The sequence below is a fragment of the Monodon monoceros genome, unplaced genomic scaffold, assembly GCF_005190385.1.
Source record: "Monodon monoceros isolate NGI ecotype Baffin Bay Population unplaced genomic scaffold, NGI_Narwhal_1 Super_Scaffold_9, whole genome shotgun sequence".
NCBI classification, from domain to species: Eukaryota; Metazoa; Chordata; class Mammalia; order Artiodactyla; family Monodontidae; genus Monodon; species Monodon monoceros.
The window spans coordinates 13239868-13265888 of NW_021703786.1; the positions used below are offsets into that span (position 1 = coordinate 13239868).

General features: G+C 56.5%; 1 protein-coding gene and 1 pseudogene across 1 annotated transcript; both read left to right on the plus strand.

Moving 5' to 3' along the window:
- Positions 1 to 83: 83 nt before the first annotated feature.
- LOC114888952 lies at positions 84 to 7071 on the plus strand (annotated as a pseudogene).
- Positions 7072 to 9161: 2090 nt separating this feature from the next.
- On the plus strand, positions 9162 to 25506 carry PPP1R9B (protein phosphatase 1 regulatory subunit 9B). The gene is made up of 10 exons (XM_029213034.1): positions 9162 to 11032; positions 14862 to 14994; positions 16324 to 16444; positions 18335 to 18439; positions 19478 to 19610; positions 20162 to 20314; positions 20425 to 20478; positions 23024 to 23253; positions 23588 to 23684; positions 23876 to 25506. Exons 1-10 carry the CDS (start codon positions 9668 to 9670, stop codon positions 23927 to 23929), a joined length of 2445 nt encoding a protein of 814 aa, XP_029068867.1. The 5' UTR covers positions 9162 to 9667; the 3' UTR covers positions 23930 to 25506.
- The last annotated feature ends 515 nt before the right edge of the window (positions 25507 to 26021 follow it).

Consider the following 26021-nt stretch of genomic DNA (forward strand, 5'->3'; position numbering starts at 1 on the left):
AGGTTTAGCAGCTACCACTCCATGATAGAGGATTAGGAAATAAAAGAAACAAAATCTCACTCTTTTACCAAGGACCTGCCAACATGGGCCACGTTCACACCAAAACCGTGAAGAAGGTGGCCCGGGTCATCAATGAGAAATAATACAAGTTCCTGGGCAACGAATTCTGCACCGACAAGCGTGTGTGCGAGGAGATGGCCATTATTCCCAGCAAGAAGCTTCGCAAGGAGAAAGCAGGCTATGTCACACATCTGATGAAGCAGTTTCAGAGAGGCCCAGTGAGAAATGTCTCCATTAAGCTGCAGGAGGAGAGAGAATTATGTGCCTGAGGTCTCAGCCCTGGATCAGGAGATCATTGAAGTAGATCCTGACACTAAGGAAATGCTGAAGCTCTTGAACTTTGGCAATCTGTCCAACCTGCAGGCCACTCAGCCCACAGTTGGGATGAATTTCAAAACACCATGGAGCCAGTTGACTCTGCTGTGCTGTAATATTTTCACCCTAAACCTTGGGACCAAAAAAAAAAAAAAAAGGAAAAAAAGAAAGAAACAAAAGACTCAGACTTTTTTTTGCAGATGGTATGATTATATAGAAAACCCAAGAGATTCCATAGGCATGTTGTCAGAGCTATTAAGAGAGATCAGCAAGGTTGCTGGACAAAGCTTAACATCCAAATACAAATAAAATACAGAATTCAGCAGTGTTTCTATACACAAGCAATAATTTATTAGAAACTGTAATATCTTTTTAAAAAGAAATAATTCACAATAAAATTAAAATTGTACAGAACCCAGAAAAATGTTAGAAAAGATATCTGAAGATATTTGTGAAGAAAAACTATAGGCTATAAAACCATAAAAACTATAGGCTAAAAAAAGAATAAATTGAGAGATGTATTAAGTTTAGGGATGAGAAGCCTCAATGTCACTAAGACAGTTCTCTCCATAAAAATATGTCGATTCAAGGCAAGTCCGCTGAATATTCCAACAGGATTTTTCAAAGAGCTAAGCAAAATGATTCTAAAATTCATATGGGAGAGCAGAGGACCAAGAATAGACTAGACAATTCTGAAACGAAGACTTATTTGAAAGCGATAGTAATTAAAACAATGTGGTATTGGTGCTGGGCTAGACAAAGAGATCAATAGAATAGAGTGCCCAGAAACAGATACAAGCATATGTGGGAATGTGATTTATGATGGCAGTGGCATTGCAACTTAATGAGAGAGAATAGGCAACTCAATAAAAAGTGTTGTGACAGTTGACTTTTCATCCATAAATATTAATTCCAGATGGACTAAAGACCTAAAAGTGAGAAACAAAACTTTAAAATAATTAGAAGAAAATGTAGGAGATCTCAGAGCAGGAAAAGATTTCTTAGCTGAGAGACACAACTCACAAAAGATTGATTTCATTACATTACCAAAAAAAAAAAAAAAAGCTTTCTTCTATGAAAATGACATTATAAACAAAGTTAAAAGACAAGCAACAGCCTAGGTGATAATATCGGCAGCACATAAAGCAGATAAAAAGTTAGTATCCAGGATATGTAAAGAGCTCCTACAAATCAATAAAGCAAGCACAGAACTTTTGAGTGTCACCCCAAAGGGCAGTCTTTCCCTTATTCCTCGCTAACAGGATCCTGATTCAAAAGTCAGGGGTCTAGGCTTTGGGTGAGGCTGGGCCTTCCCCATCCGCATCAGGTGAACAGTGATTGGTCTAAATAGAGCATGATAATACAGTTCCTCTGGTCAACGATTAGTTTAGGTGTGGACATGTATGCAGTTCCCTCCACTGAGACCAGAAGGAAGAGCTCCTGTGGGCCTCTAGGAAAAAGACACTGAGAAGAAAGCATCCACTTTCTTCTGCCTCTGGACATTGTTGTCTGCATGAGACACCAGGAGCTGAGGCAGCCATCATGGACCATGGTGGGGCCAGTCTAGGAAGCAAACCAACGTGATGAGGAGGGTCTTATAGAAAGATGAAAAGAACCTCTTCCTTGATGTCATAGTTGAGTCTCTAAATGAACCAAACCTGGGACTCCTTGTTATGTGAGATAATACAATTCCCTTTTTTGCTTAAACTACTTCTAGTTGGGCTTTCTGTAACTTGTATCAACAGCTGCACTGGAGAGCAAAGGATGTGGACGTAAGCAATTTGCCTGGAGGAAACCCAGATGGCCAATAAGCATGATAAGATGCTCTACCTCAGAGGCAGGGAATGCAGATTCAAATGAGATACCACTTCACACCCATCAGATTGGCAAAAATAGAAAGTCTAAGAAGAGCAGATGTTGGCAAGGATGTGGTCAGATAGGACATCTTGTACAAATGCTGGTGGCGAAAGCATAAACTGGCTTAGAGAGCAGCTTGGCAGTGCTAGTCTAGGTGACAGGGTGCCTGCAACCCTGGCTTCCTGCTCCGAGCTGTGCACTCCAGAGATGGGTTAGACAAGCACAAGGGTGTTCATCGCAGCCCTGCTTATAACAGCAAAACATAGAATCAACTAAAAGGCCCATCAGTAGAGGAACTGATAAATAAGTTGTGGCTTATTCATATGATGGAATAGAAAGCAGAAGTTAATATGAATGAGCCAAAGCCACACGTATTAATGTGGCTGCATTGTGGAAAACACCTCAAGTGAAAAAAAGACGCAAAATGATACACACAGCATGATGGTCGTTATATACATTTTAATAATACAGAAAGCATTACCGTATGCTGCTTTATGAATACTTAAATGTGTAGGGAAAATATGAAATTATGGGCTAGACTTAAAAGGTAAGGAAATTCTGACATATGTTACAACGTGGGTGAATCTTGAGGACATCCTGCTATTCGAAATAAGCTAGTCACAAAGGGACAAATACGGTATGATTCCATTTATATGCTGTACCTAGAGTAGTCAAATTCATAGAGACGGGAAGTAGAATGGTGGTTGCCAGGGGCTCGGGGGTGGGGCCTGGGGAGTTATTGTTTAGTGGGTAGAGAGTTTCAGTTTGGAAAGATGAAAAAGTTCTGGAGATGGATAATGGCGATGGTTGTATAACAAGGCAAGTGTACTTAATGCCAATGAACTGTACACTTAAAATGGTTAAAATAGGAAATTTTATGTTATGTATATCTGACAATTAAAAATGGTAATTTAAGAATTATGGGCTAGGGACTTCCCTGGCGGCGCAGTGGCTAAGAATCCGCCTGCTGGGCTTCCCTGGTGGCGCAGTGGTTGGGAGTCCGCCTGCCGGTGCAGGGGGACGCGGGTTCGTGCCCCGGTCCGGGAGGATCCCGCATACCGCGGAGCGGCTGGGCCCGTGAGCCATGGCCGCTGGGCCTGCGCGTCCGGAGCCTGTGCTCCGCGACGGGAGAGGCCATGGCAGTGAGAGGCCCGCATACTGCAAAAAAAAAAAAAAGAATCCGCCTGCCAATGCAAGGGACACCGGTTTGAGCCCTGGTCCGGGAAGATCCCACATGCCGCAGAGCAACTAAGCCCGCGACTACTAAGCCCACAACTACTACTAAGCCCACAACTACTGAAGCCCGCGCGCCTAGAGCCAGTGCTCTGCAACAAGAGAAGCCATCGCAATGAGAAGCCCGCGCACCGCAATGGTAGACCCTGCTCGCCACAACTAGAGAAAGCCCGCGTGCAGCAACGTAGACCCAACGCAGCCAAAATATTAATTAATTAATTAGTTAATTAATTTTTAAAATTATGTGCTATAAAGGATGCATTCCAAATTTGTGAGAGTGGGTAGGGTGGGCAACAGGACTGGGGATAAAGAGAAAGGGGATTGGGGCTTGGTGTTGCAGTGGTTGAGAACCTGCCTGCCAATGCAGGGGACACGGGTTCGAGCCCTGATCTGGGAAGATCCCACATGCCGCGGAGCAACCGGGCCCGTGAGCCAACTGAGCCTGTGCGTCTGGAGCCTGTGGTCCGCAACAAGAGAGGCCAAGATAGTGAGAGGCCCGCGCACCGCGATGAAGAGTGGCCCCCGCTCTCCGCAACTAGAGAAAGGCCACGCACAGAAACGAAGACCCAACACAGCCAAAAATAAATAAATAAATTTATTTTAAAAAAGAGAAAGGGGATTGAACCTGTGCCCCCTGCATTGGGAGTGTGGAGTCTTAACCACTGGACCACCAGGGAAGTCTCTGATAGCATTTATAAATTCTGTTTGTTATGTGATTCTCTGAACTTTTCTTTTTTTTTGGCCCCTACCAGGGATCAAACCTGAGCCCATGGCAGTGATAACACCAAGTTCTAACCACTGGACTGCCATGGAATTCCCTGAACTTTTCTTATTTTTAAAGAAACTTTTCAAACTAAAAGTAAAAGTACATTCTTTTTCTTTTTTTTTTCTCTCAGAAACAAGAGTTCTCTAAAGTAGAACTGCCCTGAAGTGGCAAGATTTGTCACCCAACCCTCACCCTCAAGGCCACCTGAAGTGCAAAGGATTGAGTGTGGAGCCTGAAAGCTGGCTTTGCAGACAGTACCTAGGCCAGGCGCATGCAGCCTGGCCGAGCCCGGTGGAACCAGTTGGGAGGGGAGCTGGCAGGGCCAGGATTCTCTCTCCTTTGACCTTGGGCAGGTGAGGCAAAGGCTGGTGGGAAGGTGACTCTGAGAGCCAGTCTCTTCCCCAGGCATCCACTGCAGATCCAGAGAGCAGATGAAAAACAGAAACCAACATCAAAACACAGGAATGTGTAATAATAGCAGTTGGAGCAGGCAGGAGAGAGTTCTTCGAATCTGCTGATGACAAAAGAATATTGCTCAATCTTTCCAGTTATTTTTTTTTCTTTGACCTCCCTGCATATCTCTGGAGCTCCGACGGCTATGGCTGTCTGCTTTGCAAAATACATATTTACAAACCCTCTAAGCCTATAGCTAAATATAGGCTTTCTTTTAAAGCAACTGACGATTTGGAGAAATCTTTCCTCTGTCCTAACCCTTCCCTGCCCCCAGCACACACACACACACACACACACACACACACACACACACACACACACCCTGACTCTTCCTTCTTGGTCTCCTTCCTGAATCTCTAAGAGGTATCTGAACTTTCCAAGTGACACTAGAATTCAGCGTGGAGGGTGGATGAAAGAAAGCGGGGCAGAGCATAGGGACCCAGGCAAGCCAGTCTCCCAGCTGTGGGAGGACCCCAAGGGGCACTCTTTCTGCAGGGGCACTGGGGGACTTGAGACACTAAGAGGAAGGAATGAAAAACACTTTGGGAGGTAGAGAAGGAAGGTCACCTTCACTCCAGGGATGATCCCAAAAGCTTTGGAGGAGCTGCAGGCAGGGGGTGCTTATATTTCAGAATTTCATATAATAGACCTTCAGAGGAAACGAGAGGCCCTATAGTCCAATGAAGACACACGTGGAGATGCAAATACCGATGCCCACTTTCAGTCATACCTCCCCACACGTGTACACGTGTGCACACACACCCATACACGTTCAGATATACATGTAATCAATAACAACCAAGCTCCTACTTTGTGCCAGGAGCTGTTCTAAATGTATTTAATTCTCACAACACTATGAGGTTGGTCTGTTATCTCCATTTTACACATGAAGAAATTTGTTGAAGTCCCTTAACTGGGCAGTGGCAGGTTGGAGAGTCTAACAAAGATGGTCTGGCTGCAAAGCCCATGTTCTGCTCTGTTCCAGAATTGGGAACAACCAGGATCACCTACGCTCAGGAGACACACTCAGACATTCAAATTTGAGCAAGTTGAGGAAATTGGGGCTTAGGGAGTGGAAACAACTAGCCCAAGGTCACTCAGCAAATGCGTGGAGTTAGGGCTCGGTTCAGACCTTGTGAACCCTGGTCTCTTTCCTCCAAAACTGGTAAGTCACTTCCCACTTCAAGTCTCAGCCTTCCTCATTCCCCCTGGAAGGGGTCAGCCAAGGGCCGCTAAAGGCCCTTCAACACTGACATCCTGGATTTGAGCTCTCCTGTATATAAAACATATGTACACATAGGCAAGCCTTTCCAGCATCCTTGGATTAGCCCGAGTCCCTGGCAGAGGAGGGCAGATGAAGGAGGGTGATTGGGGCAGGGGCCACTGGCTCACTACAAAATGACCAAAGAGCGGGGTCTAGGCCAGTCTTTGCTCAGATGACCCTAGCCACGGAAACACCACTTTCCGAGGCTGAGTCTCAAGGCCCCAGGGCTGGGAAGAGAAGGCAGCCTTGGCACCCAGCCTGGATGTGAGCCCAGGGTGCTAAGAGCTTGGGATTTATCGCAAATCAGGTCTCTCCCTGCCTTCATCACCTTCATCACCTGTCTTTGCAGTTAACACCTGGTGTTTAAAACTATGAAGCCTCGGGCTTCCCTGGTGGCGCAGTGGTTGAGAGTCCGCCTGCCGATGCAGGGGACATAGGTTCGTGCCCAGGTCTGGGAAGATCCCACATGTCACAGAGCGGCTGGGCCCGTGAGCCATGGCCGCTGAGCCTGCGCGTCTGGGATCAGAGGGCCCCCATCAGATTTGAGGGTAGGTGGGAAAACAGGGAGGGGCTTTATCTGGAGAATAAAGATTACCTCTCCCTATAGAAGCCTCCAGGCTTTTTAGCAAGAACTGGGAAAGGCACACACCCTATTTTCTGTGTTCCACACTTTCACCTCAGTTTACCCTTATCAGAGCACAGAGAGGCTAAGGGATTTGTCCAGCGTCACACAGCTAGTAAGTGGTGGAGCCAGGATTTGAACTCTGGCAGCCTGGCTCCTGCGCCAGCTTTGGGAACCACTCTATTCCACGTCAGAGGTAAGGAAGGAACTTCCATTCAAAGACCATCAGGCAGTTCCACAAAGGAAAAAGGAGAGAGAAAGAATGGCTAAATTACCCTGGGAGATAAGTAAGGATCTGAGGATCACAGCCCGAGGAATGAAAATTAGGTTCAAACCCTTCAGTTTGGGCGTAACCCTCCCCAAAGTAACCGCCCTCCTCACCCTCTCTGCAGGTGTGATTATTGCCTCAGGCAGGCAGGGACTGGGTGGAGAAGATAACAGCCCTTCCCCACTCCTCTCACAGGCCAGCCGGCCTGGCGCCTGACCGCGGGGAAGGAGTGAGATGCTAAAGCACTCATTGCTCCATAAAAGCTTCTTCGGGAATACTGGCAGGGGGTGTCGCCCAGGAAATAATGATCCCACTCGTTAGCCTCAGTCCTCCGAGCTCTGGGCTGGCTCCAACTGTCCTGCATCCCGAAGTACTTAAAAGAGTTTCACTCTTGGAAGTCTCAGGACAAGGGGGACGCAAGCATCCCGATTCTAGTCCACTCCAAGCTGCTGCTGGAGATGTTGTTGGGGGTCGGGGTGGGGAGCGTCCACTGGGCCTGACTTGGTTCCCACCTCGTCCTCCCATCCTTTAGAAGCTGGCTTCCCCACCTGGCCAGAAGCATGGGCACAGACCCCTTGGGCTGGGACCAGTTAGAATGACTCACCAAAGGGTGTGGGAGATTCTGGGCGGAACACCCAGGGGCCTGTGCCCTCCCCCAATCCACACAAGAGCCTCTGAGGACACCGCCCAAATCCCCAACTAGGTGAGACTTCTGTCTCACCCAACTTCTATAGTGAGGTTGAGCGGGGGCGGGGCCGGGGGCGGGGGCGCTGTGGGTGGGGAGGTTCAAATCCCAGACTTGAGTTTGGAAACCCAAGTCCCAAAGCTCCTGCTCAGAACCCAAATCCTTCCTCTCCGTTACCCTCAGGATTGCCAGCCTCAAGATCCAGTCCTGTGGTTCCTGGCCCCTCCCTGTCCCAATATTCAGGGTTCCCAGGCGGCTTCCCACACCCCATCCCCCACGCTCTTTTGCACGTGCTAACCAGTTTATATCGCACAAAACCCACACATATCCCTACAGTGGAGAGGTGAGAGGATTCCTTTCGACAGCCCTTCCAGGCAAGGGCAGTGGGTAGTGGGAGACTGGGGAGAAGAGGAAGAGGATGGAAGGGAAGAGGGCGGGGGAGGAGGCAGAGGCTGCAGGAAGGCCTGAGATGCAGGAAGCAGCTGGGAGTGGGGGGAGGCTTTGTGCCTGAGTTGTTCTCTGGGTCCTAGGGTCCACAACGTTCATCATTTTCTGGGCTCTGTGGAGTGAAGCCGTGCATCTGGATCTGTCATGGTCTAGGGGGTGGACCTTCACTCCCAGGCCCGGGCATCTGGGGAAGGGTAGAGGGCAACCCCAGGCCCCTTGTGTATGTGGGGGGTGGGGGGAGCATCAAAACAGCTGCCAGGACAGGGAACGTATAGGTCACTGCCACCCTTCCCCCTCCCTCCCTACACACACTTGCACACAGTGGCCAGAATCCTTTAGAGTAGAGATACAAGCTAGAGCTCTCACTGGTGAAACTCTGGCCCCAGGCCTCCAGAATTCCTCCTCCAAAACTCCTTCTTCCTGTTTGAGAGGCAGGAGTGCTCTAGTAAGGCCATGAAGACAGGCATACCACCCCTTCTTTCCCAGCCTGGGTGCAGTGCAGGCAGGTGACAGGACACCCTCTTCAGAATTGCAGAGGGCAAAAGCCAGCTTCGGACTGCCACCTGGGTGATGAGGACCATCTCCTTTCTCTCTTCCCCTTCCTCCTCCACCATAAGGCCAGCAACACTGGGCCAAGGTTTCACGCCTTAAAGGGTGCAAAATGTTCCCTATGGGAAATTGTTAAAATGCAGATTCCAGGGCAATCTGAATTTTTAAAATTTTCAAAGTGAACTATACTAGGAAGCTCCAAGGACCTTGAAGGAAATGATCCTTTGCCCCTCCCCACTATTCTCCCTCCACACCTCGGGTAGAGGAGGGCCACACTGAGACCACAGTGGTTGGATTGCCAACCCCCAATATTTAGTGGTAGTGCGGTTATGTGGGTTGTGAAAAGCCACAGTCAGAGGTTGGGATGGAAGGGTTGAAGTGTACAAGCCAGCGTCTGGGGTCAGTGGAAGGCTGTGGCGAGGAACGGGCAGGGGAGGGGAATACAATCGCGTGGAGGGGAAGGGGAGGGCTCACAGGCTCCGGCCCCGGAAATCCGATCCCTTTAGGACCCAGAGGTGCCAGTCCCCAGCGGCGGCTGCGAGAAGGGCAGCAGCTTGGTCTCCGGCAGCCGCCGCTCGGGCAGAACCAGAGAAAGACCGAGGCTCGGGGCGCGGGGGGGAGGGAGGGAGGGAGGGTAGTGCAGCGGCGGAGCGGCCCGGGCCGGCCGAGCAGCCATGGGCGCCCTGGTGCCGGGCCCCCCAAGAGCCAAGGCCCCCGGCCGGGGTTGGGGGTGCCGGGGCTACCAGCCCCGCTGACACCGCCTCGGACGATGTGAGCCGGCGCCTCCGCTGCTGCTTCGCGGGCAGGGCTCGCAGTCCCACCGGCCCCGGCCGCCGCTTTTCTAATTTGGGTGGGGGCGACCGTTCCAGGCCGCTCGGTCTTTGGTAGAGGGGCTGGCTGTCTTTGGCAGCTTGACTGGGGGAGGCGACCCACACAGGGCTCTCGGAGATATTTTTTCCCTTTTTTTTTTTTTTTTTTTTTTAAATCGAGGTTAACTGTTTTGGGCAGCTTGGTTTTGGGGGGAGGCTAAAAAAGGCCTTTCGGGGTTCCTTTTCTCTGGGGGAGGGGGCGGTGGTCCCGACTTGGCCAGCCGCCTGTTGGAAGGGGGGAGCGGGAAGTGTGGGGATGAGAACCCGGCTCCCCCCACTATGATGAAGACGGAGCCGCGGGGGCCCGGGGGTCCCCTCCGGAGCGCTTCCCCGCACCGCAGCGCCTACGAGGCGGGCATCCAGGCTCTGAAGCCGCCCGACGCGCCCGGGCCAGACGAGGCACCCAAGGCGGCCCACCACAAGAAATATGGCTCCAACGTCCACCGCATCAAAAGTATGTTCCTGCAGATGGGCACGACGGCGGGCGAGGCGGGCGGCGGCGCGGGCCCCACTGAGGCCTTGCGGGCGCCCGAGCGCGGCGTGCGCCTGTCGCTGCCGCGGGCCAGCAGCCTAAACGAGAACGTGGACCATAGTGCCCTGCTGAAGCTGGGCACCAGCGTGTCGGAGCGCGTGAGCCGCTTCGACTCCAAGCCCGCGCCCTCCGCTCAGCCTGCGCCGCCGCCGCACCCGCCGTCCCGGCTGCAGGAGACGCGGAAGCTGTTCGAACGGAGCGCCCCGGCGGCCGCGGGCGGCGACAAGGAGGCCGCGGCGCGGCGGCTGCTGAGGCAGGAGCGCGCCGGCCTCCAGGACCGGAAGCTGGACGTCGTGGTGCGCTTCAACGGCAGCACCGAGGCGCTGGACAAGCTGGACGCCGACGCCGTGTCGCCGACGGTCAGTCAGCTCAGCGCCGTCTTTGAGAAGGCCGACTCGAGGACCGGCCTCCACCGCGCGCCGGGGCTGCCCAGGGCCGCGGCCGCCGGGGCGCCCCAGGTCAACTCGAAGCTGGTCAGCAAGCGGTCCCGGGTGTTTCAGCCGCCCCCGCCGCCGCCCGCCCCGTCGGGGGATGCCCCAGCCGAGAAGGAGCGCGGCCCCGGAGGGCAGCAGCCCCCGCAGCACCGAGTGGCCCCCGCGCGGCCGCCCCCCAAGCCTCGGGAGGTGCGCAAGATAAAGCCGGTGGAGGTGGAGGAGAGCGGGGAGTCGGAGGCCGAGGCGGCGCCCGCGGAGGTGATCCAGGCGGAGGTGACGGTCCATGCGGCCCTGGAGAATGGCAGCGCCTTGGCAACCACCGCCAGCCCCGCGCCCGAGGAGCAGAAGGCCCAGGCGGCCCCCGAGGAGGAGGCGGCGACCGTGGCGGCGCCTGAGAGAGGGGTGGGCAATGGCCGGGCCCCGGACGTGGCCCCCGAGGAGGTGGACGAGTCCAAGAAGGAGGATTTCTCGGAGGCGGACTTGGTGGACGTGAGCGCCTACAGTGGGCTGGGGGAGGACTCTGGGGGCAGTGCCCTGGAGGAGGACGACGACGAAGATGAGGAGGAGGGTGAGCCCCCCTACGAGCCCGAGTCGGGGTGTGTGGAGATCCCGGGGCTTTCGGAAGAAGAGGACCCGGCCCCGAGCCGGAAGATCCATTTCAGCACGGCGCCCATCCAAGTAAGTGAACCCCCCTCCCCACCCCCGCGCCGCCCCTGCCACGTGCACGCAGTCGCCCCCGCCTCGCCAGCCAGCCGGGTTTGGCAGGCTGAGTCAAGCCCTGTCACCCAGCCCCCTTCCCAGAAGTTACCACCCTAAGGGGGGCCTGGGGGACTTCCAGCTGTTTGTCAGAGAGGGAAGATTTTTAGGCCTGAGCCGGGGTGGCCTGCTCTGACCTGCCCTCAGATTCCTGTGCCCGCTGCCCCGCCCAGCCCTGGGGCTCACCTGCCCTGCCCTGCGTGGGTCCTGGGACACCTGCTTTCCCTTCCTTTCCCAGACCTTCGTCCTCCAGAGGCTGCCAGAGGCGTGGGCTTGGGTGGTGGGAAGGTGTGTCTGTGTATGTGTGTGTGCGTGTGTACCTGTGTCCTCAGGAGAGCCTCCCCACTTTGGTCCTTACTCCACTCTGGGCTGGAGGGGCCTGGGGAGCTTAGAAACACCCCTGCTTTCCCCCTGCACCAGAGCTGCATAGGGGGATGGAGGAGCAGGAACGTGCAGTGGCCTGCAGCCCTTCCTCCAAAATGTCTGTAGCCCTCACCCCAACTTTACAGAACTGAAAGAGGGAAGCAGGTCTGTGAGGTTGAGCTGAGCTGGGGCCACGTGACTCGGGCCCTGTTCCCTGGGGTCTGTGCTGGGCCAGCTCCCGAGGTGGGGGTACAGGGTTCCACAGGGAGCAGGCACTCTCTGTGGTTTTTGAGGAGGCTAGGCCTTCTGAAGGGTATGGAGAAGGGAGCGGGTGAGGCTGGGAAACCCCCAGGTGCCAGGCAGCAGTCTCCTCCTTTTGCTCTTGGCCTTGGCAGGACCCAAGAGCTGTTGCTTCATTCTCTGGGTGCCCTGAAAGAGGGATGGGAGCTGCCTCTTTTTTGGGGACTCAGCTGCGTGTACACACACACACACACACACACACACACACACACACACACACACACAGTTTTGTGGGTTGTGCCAGTGCCCTGAGATCCTCAGGAGAATGTTGATGGTGAGATCCCTGGGAGAATTAAGAACCACAGCCCTCCTACTACCACAGCCTTTCCTACTACCCTCCATTCTTGGCTGGCACATTCAGCCTAAAGGCTCTTTCTCACCACGCCAGGCTCAGCTGTGCCCAGCTCCAAGTCTGCTTCATGGGGGTGTCCAGGCCAAGGAAAGTCCAGCCTTTACCCTCATCTGTTTGACTGAAGTTTCCATAACTACTCCTGGACACTGAAGCTGCCCAAGTTTCCTCTCACCTGCCCCAGCATCTTAACCTCTGTTCCTCTCCCACCTCCACCCCAGGGGACCTGAAAAGTGCTACTCCCCGCCTGGGCCAGCCCCTTCCCCCAGCTGTGACCTCACAAGCCCTTTCCCCTCCCCTCTCTTCTGAAGGTACTGGCATCCTGGAGGGAGAGAATTGAAGATTATGGGTGTTTCTTGGGACACTGAGGACAGAGGTGGGGACCACTGAGGCGGTCAGGACCTCCCCCCCCCACCACCACCGGCAGTTCTCTGAGCTGTCTGATCCCCTCAGTTGGAGTTTGGTCTTTCAGCCCCGGGCCTCTGACTGTCTGTATTTGACACCTTACCCTGATTTTTGGGTAGAAAATAGCACATGATTTGGAACAGTGCTCTCTGACTCCCTGGTGACTGTCGCTCGCCTGTGTGTGGGAGCCTGTGGTGCGTGGTACCGCCTGTGCGTGTCTGACGTTTGACCTTACTGGGAATTTCCTCCCCCCACCCCCCAGTTTTTCCCTCTCTTTGCTGCGCCCCCTGCATTGATACTAAGTCCAGGTCCTGTGCCCCTTGGATGACCCAGTTATTGCCTTTATGGAGGCTTCTGCTGAGGACAGAGAGCTCAATTCCAGGTTGTCACCTGGAGAGGGGGGCCTGGGTCCAGGGCCCCGAGGTAGGCTGGGCACATGGTGGTGGGCAGTGGTGAGTGGTGGTCTGGGACCTCTGAGCCTGAGGCCTGGGCTTCCTGCAGGGGGCAGGATTTGATAGGCTGAGAAAAGAGGGGAGGGCAAAGCCCAGGACAGGCTGTGAGGGTGTTATGGAGGTCACTGTGTGTGTGTGTGTGTGTGTGTGAGGGAGGTTGCGTGTGCTTACGCATTGGGGGGGGGTTTGTTGACCCAGGCCACCACATAGACTGAGGGATGAAGGGAGCATCTCTGCTGGAGTAGAGGGTGAGGGTCAAAGGGACTCAGATACAGAAGGGGGCCAAAGCCAGTTTGCCGGGTCTAGGCACACACCAGCCCCTGTCCCAGGGCCTGGGGCATATGTGCAAAGGGGACAGAGTCTCAGTGACCCACCCGCCAGTCTCATCCGCCCTGTCACAGGCTAACCCCCGTGACCTTGGGCAGCGGACCTGGCATCTTGCACTATGTGTGGATGAGGTAGCCTGTCCCTCCCAGGAGCTTGGGGCTGCTGGCCAGATGTGGGGGGGGCGGTCCGACCACTGCACAATCCACAAGGAGCTTTTAAGGGTTCGTGTTCAATTTTCTCTGATGCTGTGAAGTTGAGGGCAGTGAGTTAAGTGACCACATGGACTCCTGCAGCTAGGAGCCCCCTTGTGGGAGTGGTGGGGCTTCGCGGGGGTGACACCAAACCAAGGCTGGGACACAAGAGTGCCGCTGCCGGCCTGGGTGCCCGTGGAGCCTGCTCCTGGAGGAGTGGGGCCCTGGCAGGGGCCTTGGGGGAGACGGTGCCCCACTTCAGCTGCTCAGGCCTCAGGCCCAGCCATCTGATAGAGCTGCTGCCACCCTTCGTCGCCCCCGCTTGGCTCCAAGTGGTGCTAGCCTGTCGCTGCAGGCAGTGAAGCAGGAACACGTCATGGTACCCCAAACGGTGCTCATTAACCTCCCACCAGGGGCACCCTGCCTGGGCCCAGAATTAGGTACTCCTGCAGAGCCCTTGTCCTAACTTCTCTGTTCTTTGCAGGAGGGTCAGGCTGGGGAATTTCCCTTTCTGCTGAGAGACAGCAGAGGGATACAGGGGACAGTAAGGCCGGGTTCGCTGTGGACAGTGTCAGAGGCTGCCACCTTCCTGCTTTCCTTGCTTTCTACAGGGCACTGGGCCCAGGACCTCTGCCCAGGCCTCCTAGTGCCCCGGGGATAGGGGCGTACCTCAGAGAGCTGAGGTTCTAGAGGGAGACGGAGGCCTGGCTGTGCAGGCAAGGCCGTAGGGGCTCCTCTGGCCTGCCCTCTCAATTGGGGTAGAGGTGGTCCTTCCTGCCTCCCTCCTCCACCCTGGCCTCCACTTCAGGTTCAGGTCAGCTGGGTCCTGGGTGCCCCTCTGCCTCTTTCTACCGCTCTCTCTCCTCCCTTCCCCCTCCCTGCGTCTCCACTCCTGTCCGCCACCCCCCAAATCTGGCATCCTCCAGCATCTCCTTCACTCTTTCTTCTCTTCCCCTCATCCTGTTCCTTCCTCTCTCCTGCCGTCTGTGTCCGTGCCCACCCTCGCCTCTGTCTGGGACAGGGGCTGTCTGTCCATCTCTCTCTGACCTGGGGACCTGGGTTCCTGAGTGTGACAGTTTCTCCGGCATTGACCTTCCTTTCCTACTCCAGTTGGCCACGCTCATGTGGTCGGAGCTGCAGGGGTGTAATGGTGTGGATGCGGCAAGGCTGGCTCCCTTTCTCTCTCGCCCCACAGTTCCGGAACTAGAAGGGCCCCCACTCTGAGCTGGGGTCATTGCGGGCTGGGGGAGGCCTGTGGCAGGAGGGGAGCACGGCGGGTGGCGCAGCCTGCCCGTTGGGCCCCCTCTCAGCGGTTTAGCGCTCGCCCTCCTGCGGGCTCCTCTGACAGGCGGCCTCCTCCCCAGGTGTTCAGCACCTACTCCAACGAGGACTATGATCGCCGCAACGAGGACGTGGATCCCATGGCAGCCTCTGCTGAGTACGAGCTGGAGAAGCGGGTGGAGAGGTTGGAGCTGTTCCCTGTGGAGCTGGAGAAGGGTGAGCCGGGCCTCCTGCGCCTCCTCCCCCGTGCCAGCTTCCGCCCTGGACCCTCAGGCGCTTCCACAGAGACGTTCTGCTTCTACCTCTAACTGGGCCTCTGTCAGCGCCCCACGGCCCCACAGACTCAGCCCAGCCCAAGCTCCTACCGCCACCACCCCTGTCATGTTGCACTATGTGATCCTGAAGTCATCAGGCCCCCCGGGAGCACTGGGGGCTGGGTCCTGGGTCCTGGGCTGTGTGGGCCAAGCCTTGATGGGAGAGCGACGGTGGAGGTGGGGGGCAGGCCTGGGTGGAATGGTCACATCTAACTACGTCCTTGTGTACAGTGAGGGGGCCGGGAAAAGAAGGGAGGGACCGCTATAACAGCATTTAACAGGAAACCTGACCAGCCTCGGGGAGATCCCCAAGGAAGTGATGCTAGAGTTGAGCCCTGAAGAGGAGATCAGGGGAGCGTGTGGGAGAGAGGAGAGACCTGGTGGATTCAGAGGGTGGGGGAAGAAGGGTGTGCAAACAAGGCCTTGTAGACCACTTTTTTCTAAGATGGACCGGAAGTCTTGCAAGGCCTGGGAAAGGTATTCTAGAGACACCACACCAGGCTGTGCTGTGGGGTGAAGGGTTATAAGTGGATGGAGAGGGGCCACTGTGGTGTGGACAAGATGATGGCCGTGCAGGAAGTGGATGAACAACTTGAGAGCTTTTTGGAAGGTGGGATCGGCAAGATTCGGTGGTTACTTGGCTTCCACAGAGGGTACGAGGGGGCGGGAGGAATCCAGGTGGCTCCCAGGCCCCATGAAGGAGTGGCAGACAGGAAAAGCCTGTTTGTGGGGGAAGATCATGAGTTTGGATGTCAGAAGCCCGTTAGACAGGCGGGGGCAGCAGCTGTGGAGAGAGGAGTGGGTCTAGGGGGAGACAAAAGCGGGAGGTCTTGAATTATAAAGGCTGTGAGCAGGGATGAGACTGCTTAGGGAGGGGGGAGATCATCCCCATCGTGGCTCCCTCAGTGGTCCTGTGGCCACCACACACCTGCGTCTGCATACAGACAGTACCCCTCAGCGCGCCCTGCTGCACGTCTGTTCTTTGGACGGGGCAGAGGGCAGGCAGTGGCCCAAGAGCATCCTAGTTGGCTTGGCAGAGAAGAGGTGGACAGAACCATGTCCCTTCCCCAGGTGTGGGACATCCCCACGTGGAGACTGCTTCTTGAGGTGAGGCCATACCTCAGCATGAGGGTAGGGGATGGGGAGTCTCTCACTCTGTCCCCTGCAAGCCCCAGGCTGGAGCTCCTCACCCCACCCCCCTACCTGCTTCTCATCACCCTCTGCTTCACAGATTCCGAGGGCCTGGGCATCAGCATCATTGGCATGGGGGCCGGGGCAGACATGGGCCTGGAGAAGCTGGGCATCTTTGTTAAGACTGTGACTGAAGGCGGTGCGGCCCATCGGGACGGCAGGTACCGCCTCCCCTTCCCTGATCAGCCATCATCTATGGGGCGGGCCACTGGGCGAGGCGGGGCAGGCCACTACCTGTGTGGGGCTCAGATGTTCGTGGAGCACTACTGTTCCAGGTGCTGGTCCAGGCCCTGGGGGTACAGTGAACAGAACAGACGGAGCACTCGCCCTCATGGCACTTGCATGCTAGGAGGCTATGTGTAGGTGTTGTGTGTCCTGGTTTTGAGTGTGTGTTGGGCCATGGGGAGGAGAGCACGGGTGTGGAGGCTCTGTCCTAGCAGAGTACCTGTGAGCTTTTTTTTTCGTTTAGCAAACACTGAGCCTCTGACACTGTTGTAGGGCTGGTGCCAGGCGCTGGGGAGTCAGTGTTGAGGCCTTGCCCCCAGGAAGCATGTAGTGTAGTGAGGCAGATGGATGAATAGTGGATACACAGAAAATGGTGAAACAGAGAAAAATACAGGGTGCCACTAAACCCTAAAACAGGAGGGCTTGACCTCTCTGGGTATCAGGGAAGTCTTCCTGGAGGAAGTGATGTTGGAGTTGAGACCCGAAGCATGAGCAAGAGTTAGCTAGGCTGAGGGAGTGGGGCATGCAAGGCATTGCAGGCAGGGCACCGAAAGCAGGCAGGTATAGCTGGAGCTAGAGACCACAAGGGATCAGGTGTGCGGTGAGGCTGGAATAGCCAGTGGGGGCATGCCAGGGAGGAGGCTGCTTCTTGCCTGTGTGCCTGTGTTTGGCCTCTGAGGCTGGAGGGTGTGAGTTCTGTGGGTCAGAGGGCTCAGGAAGACCCCCTGGAGTTATGGGCAGCCCAGTGACCCCTCTGGAGCCTCCCTGCTGTGTGTGGATTGCAGAGGGGGAGTGGGAACAGCTGTAGGGCACCCCTGGGTTATTGTAAGTTAAAGGCTGATATCAGGGGTACCTTGTGGTACCTCTAAGCACAGACCCCTCCACGTGACAGAGGTGAGTGGGTGTCCTTGTGAGGACCGGGGTCATGATGCTGGAGGTGGGGTTGCCTCATTCAGGGAGCTTCTGTTGCTGCAGCCCAGGTGGCATGGCGGGCTGGGGTTGGGGGGTCAGAGAAAAGGAAGGAAGGCCATCCCTGCTCTTTCACTTACCCCCTCATTTGAACTTTCCAGAGCCTTTCCCATGGTCTCTCGTTGGCCAGGTGGGGAGTGTGTGTGCATGTGAGAGTGTCCCCACACGGGGCGTGTTGGTGTGAGCTGTTTACAGTAGGCTGTCTCCTCCATTTCTGTGTGGGAGCCCTGCGAGGAGGCCTGGCACTCCGGGGGGAGGTGGGAGTGGAGGAAGGAGGTGGCCGAGGGTCCCTCCCACGCTTTCATCCCCCTCGGCGGCCAGTCTGGACCACCCCCATCTCTCTCCTTGTGTGGAGAAGAAGGGCTTCCAGCACCACAGCTGGAGCGTGTTGGGGGCTGTGCACCTGTATGGGGGCAGGGGGTGACCCTGTGGGACTGTGTGTGAACACAGGTCTCAGGCATTTGGAGGAAATCTGCGGACTCAGGTCTGCACGGAAATGGATGTGTAAGAAGGCTGTGTGTTACGTGTGCGCGGCAGGCCCTTGCTGGTGTGCATGGCCGTGATGAGCTCTGTGGATGTCACACTGGTCTGCCGATTGTGGTGGAGGAGGGGAAATAGCTTGTGATTGTCATGGCGAGTGTGCTTGCCACCATTCCTGGTCCTGGATGCCTGGGTCTCACTGCCCATGGGCCTGGCTGATACCTGGTCCTCCGGCCTCATGCATCTTACGCAGGTAGACAAAGTACCAGGTCCCTGTGGGGACTGAGCCTTGAGTTACTGTTGGGAGGGGGGCCATGTCTACCCCAGCTCCACAGTTCGCCTCGTGACCCCCCCCTAACCAGTGTCACCTCCCTTAGGATCCAGGTGAATGATCTCCTGGTGGAAGTGGATGGAACAAGTCTGGTGGGAGTGACCCAGAGCTTTGCAGCCTCCGTGCTCCGGAACACCAAGGGCCGTGTGCGGTGAGGCCCGGGAGGGTGGGGGCGGTGGGCAGTGGGAGCAGACAGGAGGCTCAGCCCTCATCTGACCACTTTGACCAGCTGCCCACGCCTAGTTAAGACTCTGGGTGGCCCAACTTACAGAGGAGCTTTCACCACCTCCCTGCCAGAAGGAACTGCTGTGTGCCTATCCCCTGCCCTGCCTGCCTTCACATCTCTAGCCCCTGGCTGCTGCTAGCCACCAGCACTCAGGCTTCAAGGCCCATTGTCCACCATGCCTCCAAACTGGCCTCTTGGGCTTATTTTCCTTTCTCCCTGCCTGTCCTGACTCATTCATTGAAGATCCAAGACATGCAGGGAGAATGCCATCCAAATTGCAGTTTATCCCTCCCTCCCCTCTAGCCTGCTGATTCCTGTGAAGACTCTCCTCCCTGGGTCTGTCAATTAAAGGGGTTGGGTTAGAAGCTCCCTACGTTCCTCTCTGGCATAACATTCAAGGACCACTCCCTGCCCCCTCCAAGAGGGGCATTGCCCCCAGAAAAGGGTGGTAGAGAAACAGGATGTGGGTGGCCACGGAGAGGAGGGGCTGGTGCCTGGAAGTTCCACTGTTTCCTCTCCATCCTAATCTCTAGTTGCCATCATCCCGCCCCTTCCTGAAGCTCAGGGCCTTGGAGTGCACACAAGACACCCATCTACAGCCCCAGGGTCAGCTTCGCCAATCCCCTGCCTCGTTTTCTCCCATGTGGTGGGGGAAGAGCTCCTACGCTGGCACCTCCCGAACTCCTGTCCCCTGCGGCCTAGCCTGAAGTTTGGCTGACATCTCCCCCTCCCCACAAACTGGCCAGAAGGGCTAGTGGGCCTCTGCTTCTCCTGGGAAGGAAACCCAATAAGGGACCCCTGCTACCCCATGCATTATTAACACCCTGCAGTCTCTGGACTCAGTTCTTCCATTTCACCTCCCTGGGAGGACCTGGATGTGGAGAGGGGAATACCAGCGGGGAGGATGGTGGCATTTTCCGGCCGAGGACAGAGACAAAGGGAACGATGCTGGTGCCTCTGCAGATTTATGATTGGCCGGGAGCGGCCGGGTGAGCAGAGTGAGGTGGCCCAGCTAATTCAGCAGACCCTGGAACAGGAGCGATGGCAGCGGGAGATGGAGCAGAGATACGCCCAGTACGGGGAGGATGACGAGGAGGTAGGGGCTCCGCCTGGCTGGCAGCGTCATCGCCCCCTGGTGGCTTGATGGAGTATTATAGCCGTCCTCTGCCTCTGCCACTTTCCAGGCCTTGTGAAGAACCCCAGAGCAACGCTCCTATCCTGGGGGAGCCCCCAGTCTGAGGGAGGCGATGCAGACCTTTCCCTTAAAGAACCTCTAGTCTGATGGAAGAGTCACACCCTCTGTCTTCAGAAAGCCTTCCTGGTCCTACAAGAAAAACGTAGTTCTCTCTAAGAGCCCCCACTCTGAGGGGACCTAGTCTGAGGAAGGAGACAGTTCCAGACCCCAGGGGACCTGCTGTGTGAGGGGGAAAGCAGAGGCTGTTTCTTCAGGGCCCTCAGTCTTACAGGGGAATTACCCCTGTCTTCTGGGGACTCTCCAGGCTGTTGGGGGTAGACGCCAACCGTGCCCCTGGGTGGCCCCCAGTCTGATGAGGGCGGCGTGAACCACAGCCCTGGGGGGCCCCCAGTCCTCAGGGCTGAGGGAGGTTGTGGTGGGCAGGGTGCACAGCCGCCTGTCTCCCTTCGCAGACAGGAGAATACGCCACTGACGAGGATGAGGAGCTGAGCCCCACGTTTCCAGGTGGCGAGATGGCCATCGAGGTGTTCGAGCTGGCAGAGAACGAGGATGCCTTGTCCCCTGTGGACATGGAGCCTGAGAAGCTGGTGCACAAGTTCAAGGAGGTGGGCAGAGGGGTCCTTGGGCTGGTGGAAGGCAAGGGCAGGCTGGTATCCAGCCCCGCAGTACTGCCTACCCCAGCCCGAGCTGAGTGCCTGCGCCCCTGCCCCCACAGCTCCAGATCAAGCATGCCGTGACCGAGGCGGAGATCCAGCAGCTGAAAAGAAAGGTAAGAGCGGCGGGGAGTGGGGGCGGGGCGCTGGGGGAACGACCCCTCCACCCTCACACTGCACACGCCGGCCCTTGCCCCCCACCCACAGGTGCGTGCAGAACCAGCCGCTCTGAGGTGAGGGAGGGTAGTGTTAAGAGCGCAAGCTCTGGACCCATCTCTCCACCACTCACTTGCTGCTCTGGGTCTCATTCTCCTCACCTGTAAAATGGGTTGATAACAGTGCCAACACCGTAGGATCACTGTGAGGATAAAATAGAATAATACGCGTAAAGTCCTTAGTACAGTGTCTGACACATAATAGGTGCTCAATAAAAAGTTGTGCTATTAGCCGTCAGCATTCTAACAGCTGAACGTGGATGTCTTCACGTTCACACAGTCCCACACGTGTCCTCTACATACAAGCCCAGCGGTAAACGTAAACCATCCAGGGGTCCGTGCACCAGCCCCGAACCCAGGCACATGGTACCCACAGACTCACTCACCCAGACACCTAGAGACACCCACTCTGCTCAGACATAACACGGGGACAACGGACCCATGCTTCACGTGGCAATACCTCTGTGTCCGTCTGCTGTGTCCGTCCGCTGTGAGACGCAAGAAGAGTGTCACAGGACGTGCGCATTCTCACAGAGATGATGCTATCAGTTGGTGCACACACGTGACATCTACAAACACACATATGTGCTATGTACAGACACCCACATGAGCACACTGGGTGCCAACACCCTCACAGGCATAGATACACAGACTTCTGATACACAGTCTGTACTGGGTCCCTGCTGGGCCTGGACATTAGGAGTCCCAGTTCCCCTGGGGCTTCCAGTGTGGCAGGGAGAGGCAGGGGCACATAGGGACTGTGCAGACATGGTGCACCCAGGTACACACATGTGCACTCCCATATGTGGGCTTAGACCAGCACACCTGGAGAGAGGAGAGTGTGAAACAGCCCCAGGGGGAGGGCAGGGTTTAGATGACTGAGGCAGGGGAAGGGCATTCCTGGCAGGGAGACCAGCGTGAGCTTGGAGGCTGGCTTTGGAAGGAGGCCCACAGGCTGTGGCAGCTGTTCCTGTGGGGGAGAAGTGGGAGACAGCTGGACTGCCAGGGTGGACTACGCTTGCAGTGTCCTGACACCCTGCTAAGGGCTCCAGCCTTGATTCTTTGGCCGTATGGGGCCACGAGGGGGAAGGTCACTGCCGACAAAGTGGGAGGCATGGGGGTGAGCAGGACTTGGAGGCCGGCGAACCAGTTAGAAACCCGGGTGATGTCCCAGCAGGGATGGGCAGGGCTGCCCAGGGCACAGGCAGAGGGAATGGATAGGAAGGGCGGATTTGAGTTGCATTTTCTAGGGTGAGGTGACAGGCCATGTTCCTGGGTAGATGCAGAGCATGAAGGGGAGGAACTGCTGGGCGCCTTCTAAGTGCTCAGCACCGTCTAGGACCTGTGATGGGCGAAAGCAGATTTGATCCTTGCCCTTGTGCGGCTTAGCGTCTCTGCACCGACACTGGTATCACAGAAGCTGACGCGGGCTCTAGAGGAGAGGACAGGGCCGCTGAGCTCCTAGAGCCAGCAGAGCCTGATGCAGCCGGGCTGTGTGTGGGCCGTGCTGTCAGAGGGGAATCACGGGAGACATCTTGGGAAGTGATGCACTAAGGAGAGGCCCTAAGGGTGAGCTAGTGGGAAATGACGAGGCGGTGGGAGGGTAGGTGTGGGCATTCCAGGCACAGGGAACGGGGAGGCAAAGGCCCTGCAGCAAGAGGGAATGTGGCAGGTCTGAGGATGTGCACGAAGGCCCGTGTGGCTGGGACACAGAGGGCAAGGGGTGTTTGCAGCCAACGAGGTTTGAGGGGCAGGCAGTGGGGCTTGAAGCTGAGCCCTGGGGTGGCAGTGAGATGATGGTACCTTTGGATGGAGGTGGGCTAGTCAGAAAAGGAGGAATAAGTTTGTGTGGATGGGGGCAGGGTGCCTCTGAGGAGCTGGGAGTAAATTTGGGCTGCAGGTACGGGGCTCAGTACACAGAGGTGGTGAAGGAGGTGAGTAGAGAGAGAACAGAGTCCCCAGGACTGGGCTGTGGGCGCTGGGAGGTCTGCACTGGGGTGGCCAGGGAGCTGGGAGAGGAGCCAGGACTGTTGAGGAAGCCACAGAAGCCAGGGCTGCAGAGAGGGGATAGAGGGCAATGGTGACCCTCACCTGCCCTGCTCCTTTACCTCCACCATCTCACTGCAGCCTCTGTGAGCCTGGCAAGGAAGGACTCACTCCTGCTTTACAGATGGGAGGACTAAGGCTTAAGACAGAAGTGGCCTTACCCCAAGTCCCCGAGCTAATCAGCGACGATCCTGGGCCTCCGGCCTTCTAGGAGCGTGGCACGCGTCAGGGCCCCTGGCTGGGAAGGCTGAGGTTGTGGTCCCACCTCCTCCCTCTCCAGCTTTCGGTTCTCAGGCTCAGCCAAGGAGAGTCAGTAGTTGGGGGGCAGTGGGCTCCATATCTGCAGGAATCATCCAACGACTCTGGCCCCCGCCAACCCAGGGGTGTTTCTTCCTCTCAGCTGCAGAGCCTGGAGCAGGAGAAGGGGAGGTGGCGGCTGGAGAAGGCCCAGCTGGAGCAGAGTGTGGAGGAGAACAAGGAGCGCATGGAAAAACTGGAGGGCTACTGGGGCGAGGCCCAGAGCTTGTGCCAGGCTGTGGACGAGCACCTACGGGAGACCCAGGCCCAGTACCAGGCGCTGGAGCGCAAGTACAGCAAGGCCAAGCGCCTCATCAAGGACTACCAGCAGAAGTACGTGGCTGGGGGCTGGGGTTCCTGGGCCTAGGGGGGACTGAGAGGCCTGTGGTGGCATTCCCTCCCCACCCCAGCCAAGTAGGGAGGCAAGGAGCACAGAAGTTGGAGGGCCCTGCGGTGGGGATGCCTGGGTTTGTAATGACTGGGCGCCAGAGGCAACGAGCCAGGCCCCAGAGGCTTTGGGAAGAGCTGGGACCTCCCGACCTGAGAAAAAGGAGCCGGCAAAAGCTGCCCAGGTGGAGCCGAGGACGGGGCTGAGGACCCTGAGACTCTCTGGATGGAAGCTAGACCAGACACCCTTACCCACTGTCTGTCTCCCACTGGTACCCAGGGAGATTGAGTTCCTGAAAAAGGAGACGGCACAGCGCCGGGTTCTAGAGGAGTCAGAGCTGGCGAGGAAGGAAGAGATGGACAAGCTCCTGGACAAGGTAGGCCCAGGGGTGCCCTAGGGGCAGGCAGGTCAGCCCCCCTCTGGCACCCACCCTGTGGATCCTGCAGGGAGAGAGAGGAGTCATGCTGCTGGCTGGGAGCTCAGGGTCATGTCTCCTTCAGGGGGGCCCGAAGGGCAGGGACCATGCCCAGCGCCCAGGCCTGACTCCCTCTCCCCTTTGTTTTTCAGATCTCGGAACTGGAAGGAAACCTGCAAACACTGAGGAATTCCAATTCTACTTAACAGGAATCATTCCTTGACCGGACAATAACTAATCCCCTCCCATTGTCCTCCTCCCTCCCCTGTCCTCAATACTTCACCCCGCCCCCTACCAGCCTGGGGACAGGTGCCCCGACTCCCCCACCCCTCCACCCCACCTCCCCCAGCTTCAGGGACCAGAGGGCCCATATTACAGGCCCCCTTAAGGTGGCCCCGGGCAGACAGGTGGCTGGAAGGATGGCCTCCTTCTAGCCTGTGGGGCTGAGGCACAGAGGCCATGGGATGCCAAGGGCTGGCCTGGGTGGTGGATGGACACGAGGACCTGCAGACCAAACTGCCAGACGTTACAGCCTCCAGCCTTTGTCTCTGGACTGGAAAGGGGCCGGGGGCTCTCCCAGCACCTCACCACCTGGAGGCTGCTCCCTGCTCACGGGGCTCCTAGGCGGCCCCTGGGCCTCTTGACTTGAGTCTACCTTCCTGTCCCTTCCCCGCTCCCCCGTCATCGTGCTGTTCTGTTGCATCCTGACCCTCCTGCTGGGAGGGGTTGCCTCTACACCTCTCCTGCCATCCCTGTCTGCCCTCCCAGGATGGGTAGAGTCTACCCAGAGCCTGGAGGCTGGGCCTGGCCCTGCACTGATTTCTCACGTATCCTTCGTGAAAAGGGGAGAGTCCGGGACACCTGATGTCCAGCTCCCCCTTTTCTTGGGGCAGCAGCCCTCAGTTTCTCCTTGTGCCTCCCCTGCCCCCCAGGTGCCAAATAGCCATAACCTCTTCCTGGAACTGTTCTGCGGCCTCTTTGGGGACCAGGTTTCCTGGCCAACCCTGGGAATGAGCTGGAGGAGAGGAGGTCAGCTTAGGGGGCCTGGTTTTAGGTGAGGGGAACATTTGTCACTGGAGAGCCAGGCCCTGTCCTGCCCTACGCAGGGCCACACCTGGAAGCCTTGTACTAACATGGCAGAGATTCAGCCTCACCCCACCCACACCCACAGTTTTCCAATGTTTTGACTGGAGGGCAAAATTTTACTACTTTTCATCTTTTTGGAGACCAGGGCTGCCCTGCTGGCAGCCTGCTTTCTAAGTGAAATCAACTCCGTTTCCCCACTTTAACCCCAAATTGGGGCTTGGACCAAGGGAGGTGAGACCCTCACCCCAGGTCCCCTCCCCTTTCAGATTACATCTCTCATTTTGCCTCTTCCTCATGCCCCTGCCTCGGCCTGGGTTTTTGTTCTTTTTTTAAAAAACGACGCTTGTTCCATCCATTTTGGCTTTTCCTCGTCCCCTGTAAATAGACCATGCCATCGATCAGTATTTCTCAGCACCCACTTCCTGCCCCCAGACGTGCGCCTACCCCCGAAGGAGCTGGCTGTCTCAGTGCCTGGGCCCATGCACTTCACCTCCTCGGCCTCAGCAGATGGAGGGGGCGGGGCTGGGTGGGCGGGGCCGTGGGGGGGTGCTTCTGGTTTCTCCGGCCGGGGCCACCTCTGTCCCGCCTTCCACAGGACTGCGTCTCTGTATATAATATATATATGTATGTATTGTTCCCGGTTTTGTACGGACCATGCCCTCTGTCAGGTCGTCCCCATAAAAGCAGCCCCCAGAGCCTTGCTGCCTGGTTTCTTGTTTCGCAGGAGGGGGTGGGGGGCAGAGATGCCAGTCTGAGCCCAGTGGTCTCCCACTAGTGCTACCTCTGACCCTGAGGATCTTTATACTGAGAACCCTTGTTCCCGCAAATTCCGTCTGCCACCATCCCCCCGCCGCCCCCCATCCCTTCCGGGCAGGGCTGGGGTTTCTAGAGCTTTCCTTAGGCTCATCGCTTTCCTCTTTTTCAAGGTCTCTGATGGAATTCAAAGGATGGGTTAGATATAGTAAGGTGAACCCTGAGTCCCTCCCCTGAGAAGTGTAACCTGATGGGGATACCCAGCCCCTAGTTTTCTGGAGGTGCAGCTGGGGGTGGGAGATGATATGTCAGAGCAATTTTGTCGCCTGGGTTCTAGAGAATCCCTCTGGTGGTAGCCAGAGAGGCCTTAAGTAGTCCTAGACCTCTGCTCTGTGCCAGCAGGTTTGGTTGCTAACTCACCAGTTCTAATACCAATGGGTCTGGGAGTCCAGATGCCAG